Source organism: Engraulis encrasicolus, chromosome 2, assembly GCF_034702125.1.
Source record: "Engraulis encrasicolus isolate BLACKSEA-1 chromosome 2, IST_EnEncr_1.0, whole genome shotgun sequence".
NCBI classification, from domain to species: Eukaryota; Metazoa; Chordata; class Actinopteri; order Clupeiformes; family Engraulidae; genus Engraulis; species Engraulis encrasicolus.
Genome location: NC_085858.1, coordinates 3,766,540 through 3,782,465, shown reverse-complemented (window position 1 = coordinate 3,782,465; position 15,926 = coordinate 3,766,540). Strand labels below are relative to the sequence as shown.

The window sequence follows — 15,926 nt, the reverse complement described above, 5'->3', positions numbered from 1 at the left end:
GAAGCTGCAATCCTCTGATCTAAAGCCCATCTCCTTTACCATTAGACCACGACTCCTCGTTCGGCCTTTTCATGAAGGCATGTGTGCATTTATCAAGGGCACATCTAGCTTTACATCATGTTTTACAACAGGGGTACGAGTACGGCACCTTTCCCCTCGAACATGCCGATGAGCTGGGCACCCATTGCCATGGCGACGTTGGAGATGAGGCATGCGGAGGTCTTCTGGGCGTGGCTTAGCAGGTCGTAGCGCGGCCACAGGAATACGTACGGCAGGTAACTAAGGAAGTAGATGAAGCCACCTGCCGCTGCCGCCACGTTGGCTATACACACAGACACACACACACACACACAGACACACAGACACACAGACAGAAGCAGACGTGCACACATACACGCACACGCACACACAAAAAAGAGTTAGGTTCAAAAAGCATGGGTTGCGTTGGGTTTAAAAACAACTATATGGATATTATTCATGTGTTAAGATCTTTACATTAAATTCAGTCAACTTTCTACTGATGCTTAGAGTTGTACAGAAACATACACAGCCTTGCACTGTGCATTAATCTGCTGTGTAAATCATTCCCTCCCACTGACACACAGACCTAGAGTCTTGAGCACTTTGCATGAAAACTTGATGCGGTCAACCATTTATTTTCACTTCCATGAGCATTAAAAGAATGGTCTTCGGGCTTCGGACAGCTTACACATAACACAGGCAAATATATAATTAATTATATGTAGGGGTGGGTATAGATTATTTTTTTTAATCTAGATTAATCTCACTGTAATTATGAAATTAATCTAGATTAATCTAGATTAATCTATATCAAAATGGCTCATTCAGAATAGGCACGCTAGCGAAATAATGCCGAAAAAGATGGCGCATTAGACCAGAGCTCATCTTTTTATTCCAAAATGCATCTCATCTTCACAAAATGGTTATGTTGATACTTGGTGATGAAAAAAATCACTGCAATATGTGTAAAGTGTGTCCAATATTTTAGGAAGTATTTACAGTTATGAAATACTGAAATTTCAAAATGAACAGCACCATAAGTTGTAGAGGCAAATACAGATAAATCTATCAAACATTTAGGCTATTTAGACAAAATTACCTCAACAATTCAGCATTTCTAATGGAGAGAGAGAGAGAGAGAGAGAGAGAGAGAGAGAGAGAGAGAGAGAGAGAGAGAGAGAGATTCTGCCACTGACTAGTAAAAAGAGCAGCGGCTCCTTTAAGAGAGGGAGGAGCTCTGCGCGCAGCAGAGCAGCCCTCAACAGAGCCAGGCTACGGGCTATCTAGAACCTGCAGCACTGGCACACGGCGGTTTGGTCTAAACTTGACAGTTTTCAGAGTTAGAACGCCAGAGCAGTTACAACTCGAAATGAATTCAGTTTGCAAAAAAAATAAATCAAGCGCGACAACCGCGATGATTATTACCGTTTGACATGAGCATATCTCACTGAGTCGCAAATGTGCGCGATTGCAAAACAAACATTCAGTGAGAGTAGATATTGACAGTTTCAGTTTGACAATCTTCAAAATGCATATCACACACGGAATGTTTTGCAATTATGGCACAGGCAAGATTTCTGGAAGTTGTTTAGGCAATGTGTTCCATGCAATGCGTGAGAAAATGTAGGTTATGTCGGGCTGGTAGCCTACTCACACACAATAATGTCTCTCTATGCTTCACCTCAAACAATAACGTCTCTTTAGTCTACCACTTATGAAAAAGCACTCAAACAACACCTACCACGGCAGAGGGATTCATGTTTTCAGCATGCAAACACTTCATATTTAGTAGGTCTGCTGAAGCAACAGGTGGAGAGGAGAAACGACTGGAGCGCAGTCTGAACGCGTCTGTCAATTAAATGCTATGGTGACGTGCATACCCAAACTCCAAACCTATATTTTGAGAATAGATTAACGTGCGATATTTTCTTTGTCGCGCGATGAGAGTCTCACATTATCGCAGCACGTTAACGCCGATAACGGCCCACCACTAATTATATGTTACATTTTGAAAATCCAAACGTTATGATGATGCTTGGTGAACCTATCTGCAGTATGAGATCATGAAGTCTTAACATGGCCCTGAGGTAGCGCGGGGAGATGAACAGACAAAGGGAACAGACGGAAGATGGAGAGAGCGGTAAAGGAGAAGGAGCGGTCATATTTCTATTGTGAAATATTGTGTGCTTTTGTCTGGTGCGGTGTTGTAAGGCATGGGAAACACTGGGGTCAGATGAGTCCAAGACAAAACAGTTCACATGACAAGATCACAAGAGTCGTCCTTGTTTGACCAGTATTTCATAAAACACCACCATCCACACGCACGCACACGCACACGCACACGCACACGGACACCAAAACATGAGCTCATAACACTTCCACAAAGCCATTGCCCAGCACAGCTGATGCCTGTAAGTTACACTTGGAAATAAACCCAGGACTCCCCACAGCGACAAACTCCAAGTCATCTTGCTCTCACTTCCTTTTTCCCAGAAGCATGAGGGGCTAACACACACGCGCACACACACACACACACACACACATCTGCGCACGCACGCACGCACGCGCACGCGCACGCGCACGCGCACACGCACACGCGCACACACACACACACACACACACATCTGCGCACGCACGCACGCACGCGCACACACACAAACACGGGCCTACAGGGCCCAGGCTCAGGGGCCCAAGAGTCAAGGGGGCCCTGAAGCACAAGACTCTAGATTTCCATTCTCATATTGAGTTAAGATCACACTTTTAACAATTGAATTTTCACATTCTTGCAGGGGGGGCTTTCTTCTTGTCTGGCCCAGACGCCCTTGGAATCATAATCCGTCCCACAGACACACACACCCACGCACACGCACCCGCACGACGCAACAAAAAGCACACACACACACACCTACAACAGACACAAAGCAGAACACACACACACATACACCAACCTCTGCAGAAGAAGGAGCTGATCATGAAGCTGAAGTTGATGGTTGCCACGGCAAACAGCATCAGGAAGACGAAGACCAGAGTGGGGTCACTATAGGTCAACACGGCCCCTTTACTGCTCACCTGAAACACACCATACATACACATCAACACATACATGTAGAATAAACATTACACCTATGACATCACATATACACCAGAGTGGGGTCACTATAGGGCAGTCATGGGTGAGCGGTTAGGGTGTCAGACTTGCATCCCAGACGTTGCCGGTTCGACTCCCGACCCGCCAGGTTGGTGGGGGGAGTAATCAACCAGTGCTCTCCCCCATCCTCCTCCATGACTGAGGTACCCTGAACATGGTACCATCCCACCGCACTGCTCACTAGGGGCGCCATTGAGGGCTGCCCCCTTGCACGGGTGAGGCATAAATGCAATTTCGCTGTGTGCAGTGTTCACTTGTTTGCTGTGAAGTGCTGTGTCACAATGACAATGGGAGTTGGAGTTTCCCAATGGGCTTTAGTTTTCGCTATAGGTCAACACGGCCCCTTTACTACTCACCTGCAACACACCACACATACACATCACACATCAACACATCCAGTTAACATTACACTACGTGTAGACCTTTACCACTCACCTAACACACCATATGTACAGGGGTTGGACACAATATCTGAGACACCTGTCATTTTAGTGTGGGAAGTCTCATGGCTCAAGTGGACCAGCCTGTTGGCCAATCTTCATTAATGGCACCAGTGTCCTACTGTAAGAGCCACGGTAGGGCCAGTGCCAAAGTATTTGATTTCACAAATGACGCACACACAATGTCTTGGGCTCTTACTTTGACGCAGAAGAGCAGGGTGACGAAGAACATGGAGATGGAGAGGAAGAGGAGGAACATCAGGAACCAGGCGCACCAGTGGAGCCAGTTACTCAAGCCCATCATACGCATGTACTCCTGGACACAGGAGAGAAAATGTCACCACGCACACACACGGAAAAAAAAACCACATCAACATCTCACTCACTCACTCACTCACTCACTCACTCACTCACTCACTCACTCACTCACTCACTCACTCACTCACTCACTCACTCACTCACTCACTCACTCACTCACTCACTCACTCACTCACTCACTCACTCACTCACTCACTCACTCACTCACTCACCTTGAGTTTGCGTTCCTTCTCCTGCGTCACGGCGCGTATGATGTTGAGGGAGGTGTATGTGAAGCTGAGGACCAGCAGTAGAGGCAGCTGGTTCTGGATGACCAGTATGAAGACGTCGTATATGAAGGCGGGGTAGGGGAAGCGGGACAGCACCACGCGCGTACGGGCCAGTAGGGACGTCGCCGCCGTCCGGTTGTAGGAGCGCATGATGGCCCGGTCCACCGCCCGCTGCACGGCCAGGAAACCCTCACGGTAATAACCTAGACACACACACACAGACAGACAGACAGACAGACAGACAGACAGACAGACAGACAGACAGACAGACAGACAGACAGACAGACACAGACACAGACACAGACACAGACACAGACACAGACACAGACACACACACACACAAATAGTATTCTATATAACTACACAGTTACAGCCCGGTCCACGGCCAGGAAACCCTCACAGTAGTAGCCTAAAGATATGCAAACGCACACGCGCGCACACACGCGCATGCGCGCACACACACACACACAATCAGACCTCAGTAGTATGATACACAGACACAGTGACACTGGCCACACAGCAGTCTTGTTATACGAATGCATGATGGACAGACAGGAAACCCTCACAGAAGTAGATACAGATACACACAGACACACACACACCCCAGTCCACTGTCCGCTGCACTTACAGTAGTAGCCTGGAGGTACAGATACAGACACACACAGAACAAGAGCTTGGAATACTGTAGCGTTCTATACAAACACAAGGACAGCTGAGTCCACTGCACACTACGCATAGTCAGTAAACCCTCAGGGTTATATCCTACACACACACACACACACACACACACACACACACACACACACACACACACACACACACACACACACACACACACACACACACACACACACACACACACACACACACACACACACACACGCACGCACGCACACGCACGCACGCACACACACACACACACACACACTTTCCATTTTGAGCGAATTGACACTCCACCTTTATCTTCTCCTGACTAATCTCTTGAGGCATGCTACAGGGCAGCTTCCATCATTATGGCTTGGTAAGGCAGTATATAGACAGTCCCTCCAGGATTTTGCACTGGGATTTTGTGATTTTTGCGGTCAAAATGTCTGATTTTGTGGCTGCATTTTCTCATTTTTTGCAAAGATTTTGCGGGATTTTCTCATTTTTTGCAAAGATTTTGCACCCCTTTCTGGGTTTTTTTTTGGTAGGCCTAACTGAAAACCACAATCAGTCTAAGCAGGCTTAGCTTAAGATGTGCACGTCTCCCGCCAGCTTCATAAGAACAATGTTTCACTGTCGGCTACTGTGATAAGCGGTGGGAAATATAGCCTATGCGATGTCATCTCAATCGTGGAGTTCCGTGCGATTTCATCTGGGTCAGTCAGAAATGGCAGTTTGCTTTAGCGCCAGGAAGAGTGTTTTTTCTAACGACAAAACTGGTTCATCATAGGCAGGTATGCATGGCTAAAATGACTTTACTGTTTGCCCAAGTGCTATCGTTTTCCTCTCGTAATACCACCGGGCGTCACTACAGTTAGGTGACCTCGCGCGCGTAAACCCATTAAAATATAGGCATAGACTTCAGTGTCTTTCAGAGCAATATGAACCGGCTTTGCTATTAAACAAAATACTTCCCTGATGTCTACTTTACTAAAATAAGCTGCATTTTGTCATATATTTGGAGACCTCGCCTTGCCCTTTCCTTTCTGCAGAGTGCTTTTGGGAAGCGCGCGCCTCTCTCTACTCTCTCTAGTTCTCTCTCTAGTTCTCTCGCTCACACACACACAAGCGACGCTTGCACTCTTCGCAAGACCTATGTCACTTGACTGATCTTGTTGGATAGACCAGCAAAACTTGCAAGCCAGATAGCCAATTGTTTCGATTGTGCTGCTTATAGAGTAGGCAAAACTGGTACAATTTAGGCTGCATTAAAGCATACACGTTAACTTTCACGTTGTGCGATGGATGGAGACAAGTTTGGAATCGCTCCCTCTCTCTCCCTCTCTCGCTCACACACACACACGCGCGACGTAATTCTCTGCACTCTTCGCAAGACCATACTGTCACTTGACTCGTCTTATTGGATACCAGCCAAACTTGTAAGCTAGATAGCCAATAGTTTCAATTGTGCTGTTTGGACTGGAGGTATTTAAACTGTTAAAATGTAGGCTGCATTAAAGCAACCACACGTTTCAACGTTCACGTTGTGCGATGGGTGGAGACAACTTGGGAATCGCTATAAGTTAGAGATTTTTTTTAAACATAGGCTGGCAAGATGTAGCTGCCTATAAACTCCACAGAATGTTGAAGGGGACAAAGAGGAAATTTTGCGGGAAATATGCGGCTTTACAGGAATTACGTGGCATCGTGAAATTATGCGGAATATCATTGAATTTGCATGAATCCATGCGATCGCTGAATCGCGAAAAACTGGAGGGACTGTATAGAGTAGCTCACTGTAGAAGCATTTAGCATGAAGCATTTTAATGAATCAATCAGGAGTACAGAGTAAGGAGGAGTGAGATGGCAGCTTGGCAACTGAGACGATGACTCACGGCCTGATTGCAGCAACAGCATTTATGAAGTGATGCAATAAGCCACGAGACATAAAGTGAGGATACTATAGTATAGTACAGTGTTTCCCAACCTTTTTTGTCTGGAGTACCCCCTAAGCCTTTTAGTTGTGCCACGAGTACCCCCTAATTCATGTTCTATATTGTTTTCTCTGTCCTGATGTGACTGCTCCATACATTTGTTATAATAAAAGCATTTTTCCAAGTACCCCCTGCAGTGTGCTCGCGTACCCCTAGTGGTACACGTACCCCTGGTTGGGAAACACTGGTATAGTATACGTATAATCAGGCTCTAAACTAGCACTAGCCAACCGGCAAAATGCTGGTGAAATTTCAGTTTAGCTGGTAGGAAAGGCAAATTACTAGCCACTTTGACCTATTGAGCTCAATATCTACTAGCCGTTTTGGCTGGTGATGACAAATGTTAATTTAGACCCCTGCATATTAAAGTACACTGCATTATATACAGTACTATAACATACTGTAGCATTGCCACCTGTGGTGTGTCTCAGTATGGTATTGATATCAGTGTGACAAGTGTGTCCACGCACATGCCACACAAACAAGCAAATGTGCATGCTTGCACACACTGAGGTATACTGGGGAAGTGATCGATGTGCATCCTCTGACAACATCATTAGTGCAGAGTGACTGGTGGGAAACAAGGAGGCTAGTTCATACCGTACATCAGTGATCTCCAAATGGAGGCCCGTGGGCCAGGTCTTGCCCGGGCATGGCAAACAAGCTAATGGTCTTGCTAGTATATATTCTATATTCCTACGATATATATAGAATATATACTAGCAAGACCATTAGCTTGTGTGCCCTTATCGGGAGACCTAAGAACATTACTCTTGTGATACAAACAGAACACAGAGGCTGCAGAGTATGTTCAGACACACTAAGCCATTGTTAAGGTATGTTACAAATGTATCATGAAAGTCTCTGAAGGTACTCTGTAGCTTCTGTCAGGATCACCCGATCAGGGCAGCCAAGCTAATGGTCTTGCTAGTATATATTCTATATTCCTACAGACCTCAGCCTCATTTGAGCAACATGATTTGGTCCTTGGGGAAAAATGACCGGAGACCACTGCATATGGTATATCACAAAATAAAAGGTATGAGGCATTTGGAGCCATAACAGCCCAAGCCTTGTGTGAGAGGAGAGGAGAGCAGAGAGCAGAGACATGGCAGCTCTGAGAGGCGATGACTCAGTGGCCAGCTGCAGTATTTATGAGGTGACGCCTTTATGGCCTGCCTGCCCTGATCACATTACACATCATCAGCCTCATCTCAGCAAAACATTGTCACATCACACACTCTTTCCAGCACTGAACACATTTTTTTTTAAGGTTTGGCACAACAACATGGTTGGTTCTTCCATAAAATGAGTCACAAAGGCAAAACGTGCCACCCCTTACCCCCTGTTCATACCATACCTGGTGTACCGCCCCTATTCCCTGTCCCCTGTACCATACCTGGAGTGCCACCCCTGGTTGTGCCAAACCTGGTGTGCCACCCCTTACTCCCTGTGCCATACCTGGTGTGTCACCCCTGGCAGTGCCATACCTGGTGTGCCACCCCTTACTCCCTGTGCCCCCCCTGTCCCCTGTGCCATACCTGGTGTGCCACCTCGCAGGTCGTGCTGCTCCCGTGGCCCTGGCAGCTGGAAGAGGGGGAAGAGGTTGTTTGTGTGCCAGTCCATGTCATTGTTGGGATTTAGCTCCGACTTCTCCTTGGCGGGGGCGAACCGAGGGCTGTAGGGGAACCGTAGCCGGTAGCTCACCTGTGGGTTTGCAAGTACAGACAAGGAGGGAAACGAGAAATCTGATTTTGAGAGGTCCAAGTGAGTGATTGAAATATAAAATAAAATACCTGCACACTCGCTCCCATTTATTTCCCAGGTAACATTCCACAGAGAGTTTTTTAGTAGCAGACATCAGGTGATACAACCACAGCTATGTAAATAAATACGTAATTGTTCATTAACCCTATCGCGCCGGATGCATCATATATGTCTCATCAAATTCAAAGCCCTCTCCACGCTGACACAAAAAAAATCGATCTGAAAAACATCCTGCGTGTCATTTCCAAACGTCCTGCAGTACACGGAAACCGCCACAAGAGAGCAGCGGTCGACAACAAATTGACCACAGCTCGGCGAAAAAACAGGGAAATGGGGTAGAAGCGGTTTCCCTGACCGACGCTGAGATTTCGTCAAATTGCATAAGGTTTGTGTACAAATTTCCGAAATATAACTCTACATCCTTTAATTTGAACACTTGCTTTGTGCAATTAAGCAAGGAAGAGTTTATATTTTTACACCGTGTTGCAGAGAGATCGTGCTAAAACTGATGAGACATATAAGCACCATCCGGCGGTGGCAGGAAGTCAGCCATCAATGCATTTGCTCCATAGGGAAACTTACAAAGCACACCACGACGATCGTTTAACAAAACACACAAGTTGTTTTACTTCAAGACAAAGATATTGCCTTAAGAAACAGGTTTCACTTGCAATTTTGAAAATGTAATGCAAAATGTTGAAATTATGATCTCGTAAAAAATGCATTGAAGTGAATGGAGAAATGGTCCAATTGTAGTAATGGACCCATATTCAAATTACACATCAAAAATGAATGATGATCTACAGTATATAAAAATAGGTTGTTGAGCATTCGATCAGCTATGTTTTTACATAGATTTTAAAAAATTACCCAACCAGGCTGTGGGAAATGTAAAATATGGTCCTGCTAAAACAAGGATAGGCTTAAAAAAATGGCAGGATCTCACTAAATATTTATATATATATTTTATATAATCCTCAAATTAAATTGTCTTTAAATTAAAAAAAGTTGTAAATGCATTAAAGGGGTATGCCACTATTTTGGGGCTTAATACAGTTAAAATCGTTGGCCAGGGTTTATAAAGGTGGTAAAGTGTCTTATTTTTCATGTGAAGCGTTGTCTTGCTTTAAGACAAGTTAAAAGAGGGAGCATGTCGCTAAGCTAGTGAAAGTCAATGGATCCGTGTAGCATGTAGCAATGCTACATGGATGCATTGACTTTCACTAGCTTAGCGACATACTCCCTCTTTTAACTTGTTGACAACGCTTCACATAAAAAATAAGACACTTTACAACCTTTATAAACCCTGGCCAACGATTTTAACTGTATTAAGCCCCAAAATAGTGGCATACCCCTTTAAAAGTCATTTTTCAATGGTCATGAAATTGGAATTTTCATTCATTAAAAGCCTGATGCATCATATATGATGCATTAAATATCTCAGCGACCTTAACAAAATTTAGATTTTTTTTTTTACATTTCTTATAAGGGACCAATATTGAAGCAAATTCCAAAAAAATAGAATTTTCTCTCATTGCTTTCATGGTTCAGGTTTCACAGGGTTAATGTACAGTCAATGAATAGGAGTCTTGGATAATCAGGAAATGGCTAAACATGACGAAAACACTGAGATCACTGGGAAATAAAAAAGGAAAGTGTGTTTGGACAAGCCATTAAATGTGCTGTATATATATACTTGAATTCAGTAATATATATATTCGTATACCTTTTTACAGACATAGAAACTCAACTCAATATTTATTTTAAAAAAATTGACTGAAATTGTGCATGCATGCACTTAATACTCATAATTAAATTTTATGCACATTCTTTCTCCATCATATATGGTAATCTTTCTGCACATACTGTGTTGCACATGAGTGCCAGCTGTTTCATTAGTCTCCACTCATGCGCGCTCATATTCCTGTGACACACAAAATTCCATGCTCAAGTCTTAGTAATAGTGTATGTCGGCCAAATGTAATACACATTTGAAATGATCTCGCAGGCCGAATAAAAATGACATCCCTGAATTAGGTCCAACTATCTGCAATCAGATGGTTCAGTAGTCCCCCTTCCTCCTCGTCCCGTCCCGTCCCCCCCAGGGCTTCACCTCTAGTGGTAGAGGATCGTCATCATGGGTGAAGGCGTTGTCAAACACCACCGCAGCCAGGACCTTTCCAGACTCAGGGTCCGTCTTCACAAAGTCTTCAAACTGCTCCTCTGTCTCAAAGCCTCGGACTGGGGGGAAAAAAAGTCAGAAAAGAAATTATCTTATGGACTATACATCTGTAATTGTTTAAGCTTTATACGTGTAGGTAAATAAATGATGACGTTGCCACCATCACTGTAGGCCTGTACAAGCACACACACGCATACGCACACGCACACACACACTTTACATTTCCTAGCCTTATCCTGATCCTGGCAAAATATCCAACTTAGCAGCATTCTATTCTTAAAGAGGCTGCGCTACACCACACCACACAATGGATGCTGTAATATGGATATTCACACATCCTGCAAAGAGGTCACAAAGAGGTACACAACACAACGCAAAGCATACTGGATATTCACACATCCTGCAACTGTAGTACAGCTCACAACACATCCACAGCCCCTTCCTCCCTACCATACACCATACACTGTGTTGTCCAGCCCAGCGCACATACGTATGCACAGAACAGGTGGGCAATTCTCATTTCACTGCATGTTTCACTTTTTAGTAATTATATGTACATCTGTGACAAATAAAAGTCATTGTGTCTTTGCAGCCTTGAAAAGTAAGAGAAGATCGCACAAGGCATTGACTTTATTAAATGTATTACATTTGTAATAAGATAATGTCAATGCATGGTGCAACCTTCTCTTACTCTTCAGTTTCATAAACATTTGGTCAGCACCCTAAAAAGAAGAAAAATCTGTTTGGGTGAAGCCTGCTCCAACCTTTATGATCTTTGCAGTTTTGATAACTTAGTTTCCTGACACCTGAAACTACCTTTCTCCACACATTCCTAACTTATCTTCACCTCTGAATACCTCTCAGCTCTGCTTATGAAAACACACTGGCTTTGGTAATGAGAAACCCACACCCAGGACAAGGAAACTAAGATACAGTATTTGCCTTTGCCAAACACAGAGACATTCTGGATGCAGCCGGCTGCACACACAATCTCTGCAGGGCAGGATAGGCTAAAAATATGTACGTGCAGGCATGATCCGTAAAGGTTCAAATAGCAGATGCTTGGTCAAGCATCATTCAACACCAATCGGCAACAGCTACACATAGGTGTTATCCACTATTGAGCTGCTAACATTCTTTTACAGCAGTGGTTTCCAACCTTTTTTTTCCAAGGGAAAATGCCAAGGCACCCTACCAATTGAAAATGCTAACTGAAAACAAAACCCTTTTATTTATTATATTAAGAATGTACAGTAATTCTAAAATCTTCCACGGCACACCAGATGATCTCTCATGGCACACTAGTTTTCCAGGGCACAGTGGTTGACAAAACACTGCTTTACGCCACCAATTCGGCCATCTGGCCATATCGACAACAATTACAAAATTATAATACACAAATGTGCATTTGTGTATGCGTCACAGCTGGACACCTTAACTGCCTAGGGATTAATAGTTACACTACTCCACTCTACAGTTAAGACAATGTATGATGCTGGATACCTTAACTTCCTTCTGGATTAATAGTTACACTACTCCACTCTACAGTTAAGAACGTGTATGATGCTGGATACCTTAACTTCCCTCTGGATTGATAGTTACTCTACTCCAGTCTACAGTTAAGAACGTGTATGATGCTGGATACCTTAACTTCCCTCTGGATTGATAGTTACTCTACTCCAGTCTACAGTTAAGAACGTGTATGATGCTGGATACCTGAACTTCCCTCTGGATTAATAGTTACTCTACTAGTCTACTCTACAGCAGGGCCGGCACTAGGCATAGGAAGACAAGGCAGTCACCTAGGGCGCTAAATGTCTTGGAGGCGCAAGTAATGCCTGAGAGTCTCACAGAATAAGGGTGTCAAATGAAATAAAACATTAACCTTTAACTTTGGCAATAATTATTCATGGGCATACTGTATGTAGGTAGGTACTACATCAGCTGAGGTTGATCAGGTGTAAAATACCATGTTTACAGACTCCAGTTTCTATATGCACAATAAGGAAAGGGGGGTGGCCACCTAGGGCACAACATTGACTAGAATCAGCCCTGCTCTACAGTTAGTAAATGCAGGCCGTAGTGAAGCAGATGGCCATGCAGCAACACTAGTCCAACAAGCTAAACCTGTTACCAATATACACACACATCTCTACGCTACAAACACCACGTGTATTTGTATGCATGTGGGACAGTAAGAGAGAATGAGAGACTGTGTGTGTGTGTGTGTGTGTGTGTGTGTGTGTGTGTGTGTGTGTGTGTGTGTGTATTGACAGGCGGCGACTGATTTGCAGACCCTTCAGCTCAACTGGATCTTAGGGTCTTTGCACTTCATATTATAGTAGTAGTCTGATACAGACACTGACAAGAAAACTACACTCAGATATACCTGCTCCTTTCCAAAATAGCAAAAACCCCTGCAAAACCAAACGATTGCTAGTTACCCATCAGACATGCCTACAAGGTACTTACTTAAAGTAATGAAAAAGGAGGCGCACACAAGGCTTGTGCAGAGAAATGTATATTGTAGCTGAAAAGTTACATAAGAAGTCAGAGGCTAAAACTGGAGCAACAGATGTTTCGGACCTAGTCCATTTTCAATGTCTCCAGTAGGAATGCAACTCCTTTTTCATTACTTTGAGTGATCACTACTTTTTCGGAGCGGACGCACCAAGCAATACACGGCTCAAAGTCCAGGCCCAGATGCAGACCTTTTTGTTTTTTTCCTTTACAAGGTACTTACAAAATAAATAAATAAGATGAATAACCTCACACACAATTAATCCTCAACGAATCAAAGCGTTGTATTTGTTCTGACAGCAATCTGGGGTTTGTTTCTCCAAAGCATTATTGCTAACCAGTTAGCAACAGTAGGTTGTCAAAGGGAAATCACATTCATAATAATGAAATAAATAGGTTTTCATATGCTATGCAGGTACCCACCAGACTTGGTGGCCATCTTGTGGTCCAATTATACACGTCAACAGGGCTCTAAATTAACACCTGACAATCGGCCAAATACTGGTAAATAGGGCTGTAACGATACACTCAACTCACGATTCGGTTCGTATCACAATTTTTGACCTACGGTTCGATACACCCAACGATTTTTTAAATGTATTTTATTTTATTATCGTTTATAGGTAGAATAGGTTAGTAATAGAAGAGATAGAATCAGGGATTAAAGCAAAAAAAAGTCATCTGACTGAACTTTTTTACCGGTTAGGCACCCGATCGAGTATCACTCCGTAACCCTACGAAAACCAATGTAGCCAGGCTCTGCCCTCATAACGAAACATACACTGGTTTTACGCAAAGAATGGTGCCAGAGCCAGCACTAGGCATAGGCAGACAGGGCTAGAGCAGAATAGGCCTATGTCTTGAGGGCGCCAGTAATACCAAAAAGTGCCACAAAATTTCAACCAACATAAAACGTTACACTTCACATTAACAATGAATATTCATCATACACTCAGTAGGCCTATACACTCAGTATGAATGTACCTGTAGGTAGTAAGTACTAGATCAGATGTGCTCAATCAGATGTAGGCCTACAATGCTATGTTTACAGATGCCAATTTCTAAATACAAAAAAGGAAAGAGGAAAAGGGGGCAGGCCTAGGCCACCAGATTGACTAGAACTGGCCGAGAATGGAGGGATAATGGATACTATATCAGACTGCAAACACTGAACTGCAATTTGGGGCATGTTTTGGTTATTTTCCTCTTATTTCTACCCATTGTTTATGAATTGTTCACAACATTTTGCAGAATGGATTCACAATGAATGTTTCAAAATGGTCCAGCTGATATCACAGAATTATTGACTTAGATTGCAATGTGTTGATACAGTGATCCCATTATGTTTTTTTTTTTGTAGTTCTAGTAGGTTATATTTTGTCTTTCACATCAGAATGGGCAAACACTGTTCTGGTGAAAGCACTGGTGCGCATTGCTTGCAGTTGTATTTCTGACATTTAAAAAATAATGCATAGCAATCAGAGGGAGAAAACTAGTTGTTAGTTATTTGTATGTTTTTCACCCTTCTGCCTTTTTCACTATTCATCCTGTTACAAATAACTTGTTGACGTTTACAAACAGGTTGCGGTAGTCTACCTCTGTGTTCTACCGTTTTGAAAACCTACAGTATAGCTCCTTTTTTGCTTCTCGGTGTGCGGTGCCAAGCACGCTTCGCAAGCAGAAACGACAGACATACGTCTATCGTTTAACAAAAGTAACACACATTAGCTTGTCGCGCAACGTTTCACTCGAATCAAGGCAAATCATCCACCCATCAGTCCTGAGTGTCCGGTGCGCAAATAACTGACCTCAAACGAAACGCATCCGAGATGGGCACAGACGTTGAGCCACTCAAAAACAAGCACACACAACTGTTGCTGCACACTATTCCAGTTAGCAAAAACAGCATCACACAGTAGCCTACAACAAGCCTTGAAAGTGAAACAAACATCGAAACGGCATTTATCGACCATGAATCCACCCATCAGAACACTGCTTCCCAGAACAAGACGTGGCATAAAATTTGCCTCTACCAGGGATAGCCTATCCGTGACGACAGATGAGACAGTAAATTATCCGTCATCAGACAGACAACTAGAGCTAGTTCTACACGCAGCCAGTCAAACGCGCTAAACTTTGAGGATGAAACGCATGCCTAGCTAGTTGCCAATGATAGCCGTCTCATTGGGGCTATGAATAATGTTGGTAAAAGTCACAATGCTTAAAAGGCAAACCCTTAATGAAAAGGACATCATGCGCAGTCGAAGTAAACTATTCTTTTTTTTCTAACTATCTACTACGGCAGGTGCAATAATGGAAACGTGTCCTACCTTCTTCCAGCTATGCGTTCCATGCATGCATAGGTACCGGTATGCATTATTTATTAGCCCATATTGGAATCTCAGTCCAACTCGTTTAACGATTGTCATTGCACTTTAAAGACATATTACACTTATTTTCTTTTCTGCCATCAGCAACAATGATGGCTTTTTTTTTTTCTTTCTTTGTTTTAATCTCTCGCGCTGCGCCGCCACCGAATTGTTGACCGCTCGTGTACTTTTTTTTGGAAAATGAAAGAACGGATGGCTCAAAACTACTGATGAGTGAATGTTGTATCACACC

At 43.6% G+C, this 15,926-nt stretch overlaps 1 protein-coding gene across 1 annotated transcript in view; it reads right to left on the bottom strand.

Moving 5' to 3' along the window:
- The window catches only part of abca3b (ATP-binding cassette, sub-family A (ABC1), member 3b), a 49,266-nt gene that overhangs the window by 25,895 nt on the left and 7,445 nt on the right, over window positions 1-15,926 (bottom strand). The window contains exons 4-9 of the mRNA XM_063219945.1: window positions 10,716-10,843; window positions 8,377-8,542; window positions 4,140-4,399; window positions 3,809-3,925; window positions 2,970-3,090; window positions 149-322 (exon numbers count right to left, since the gene is read on the bottom strand). Coding sequence (XP_063076015.1) covers window positions 149-322; window positions 2,970-3,090; window positions 3,809-3,925; window positions 4,140-4,399; window positions 8,377-8,542; window positions 10,716-10,843 — 966 coding nt within the window. The remainder of the gene's footprint in view (window positions 1-148; window positions 323-2,969; window positions 3,091-3,808; window positions 3,926-4,139; window positions 4,400-8,376; window positions 8,543-10,715; window positions 10,844-15,926) is intronic.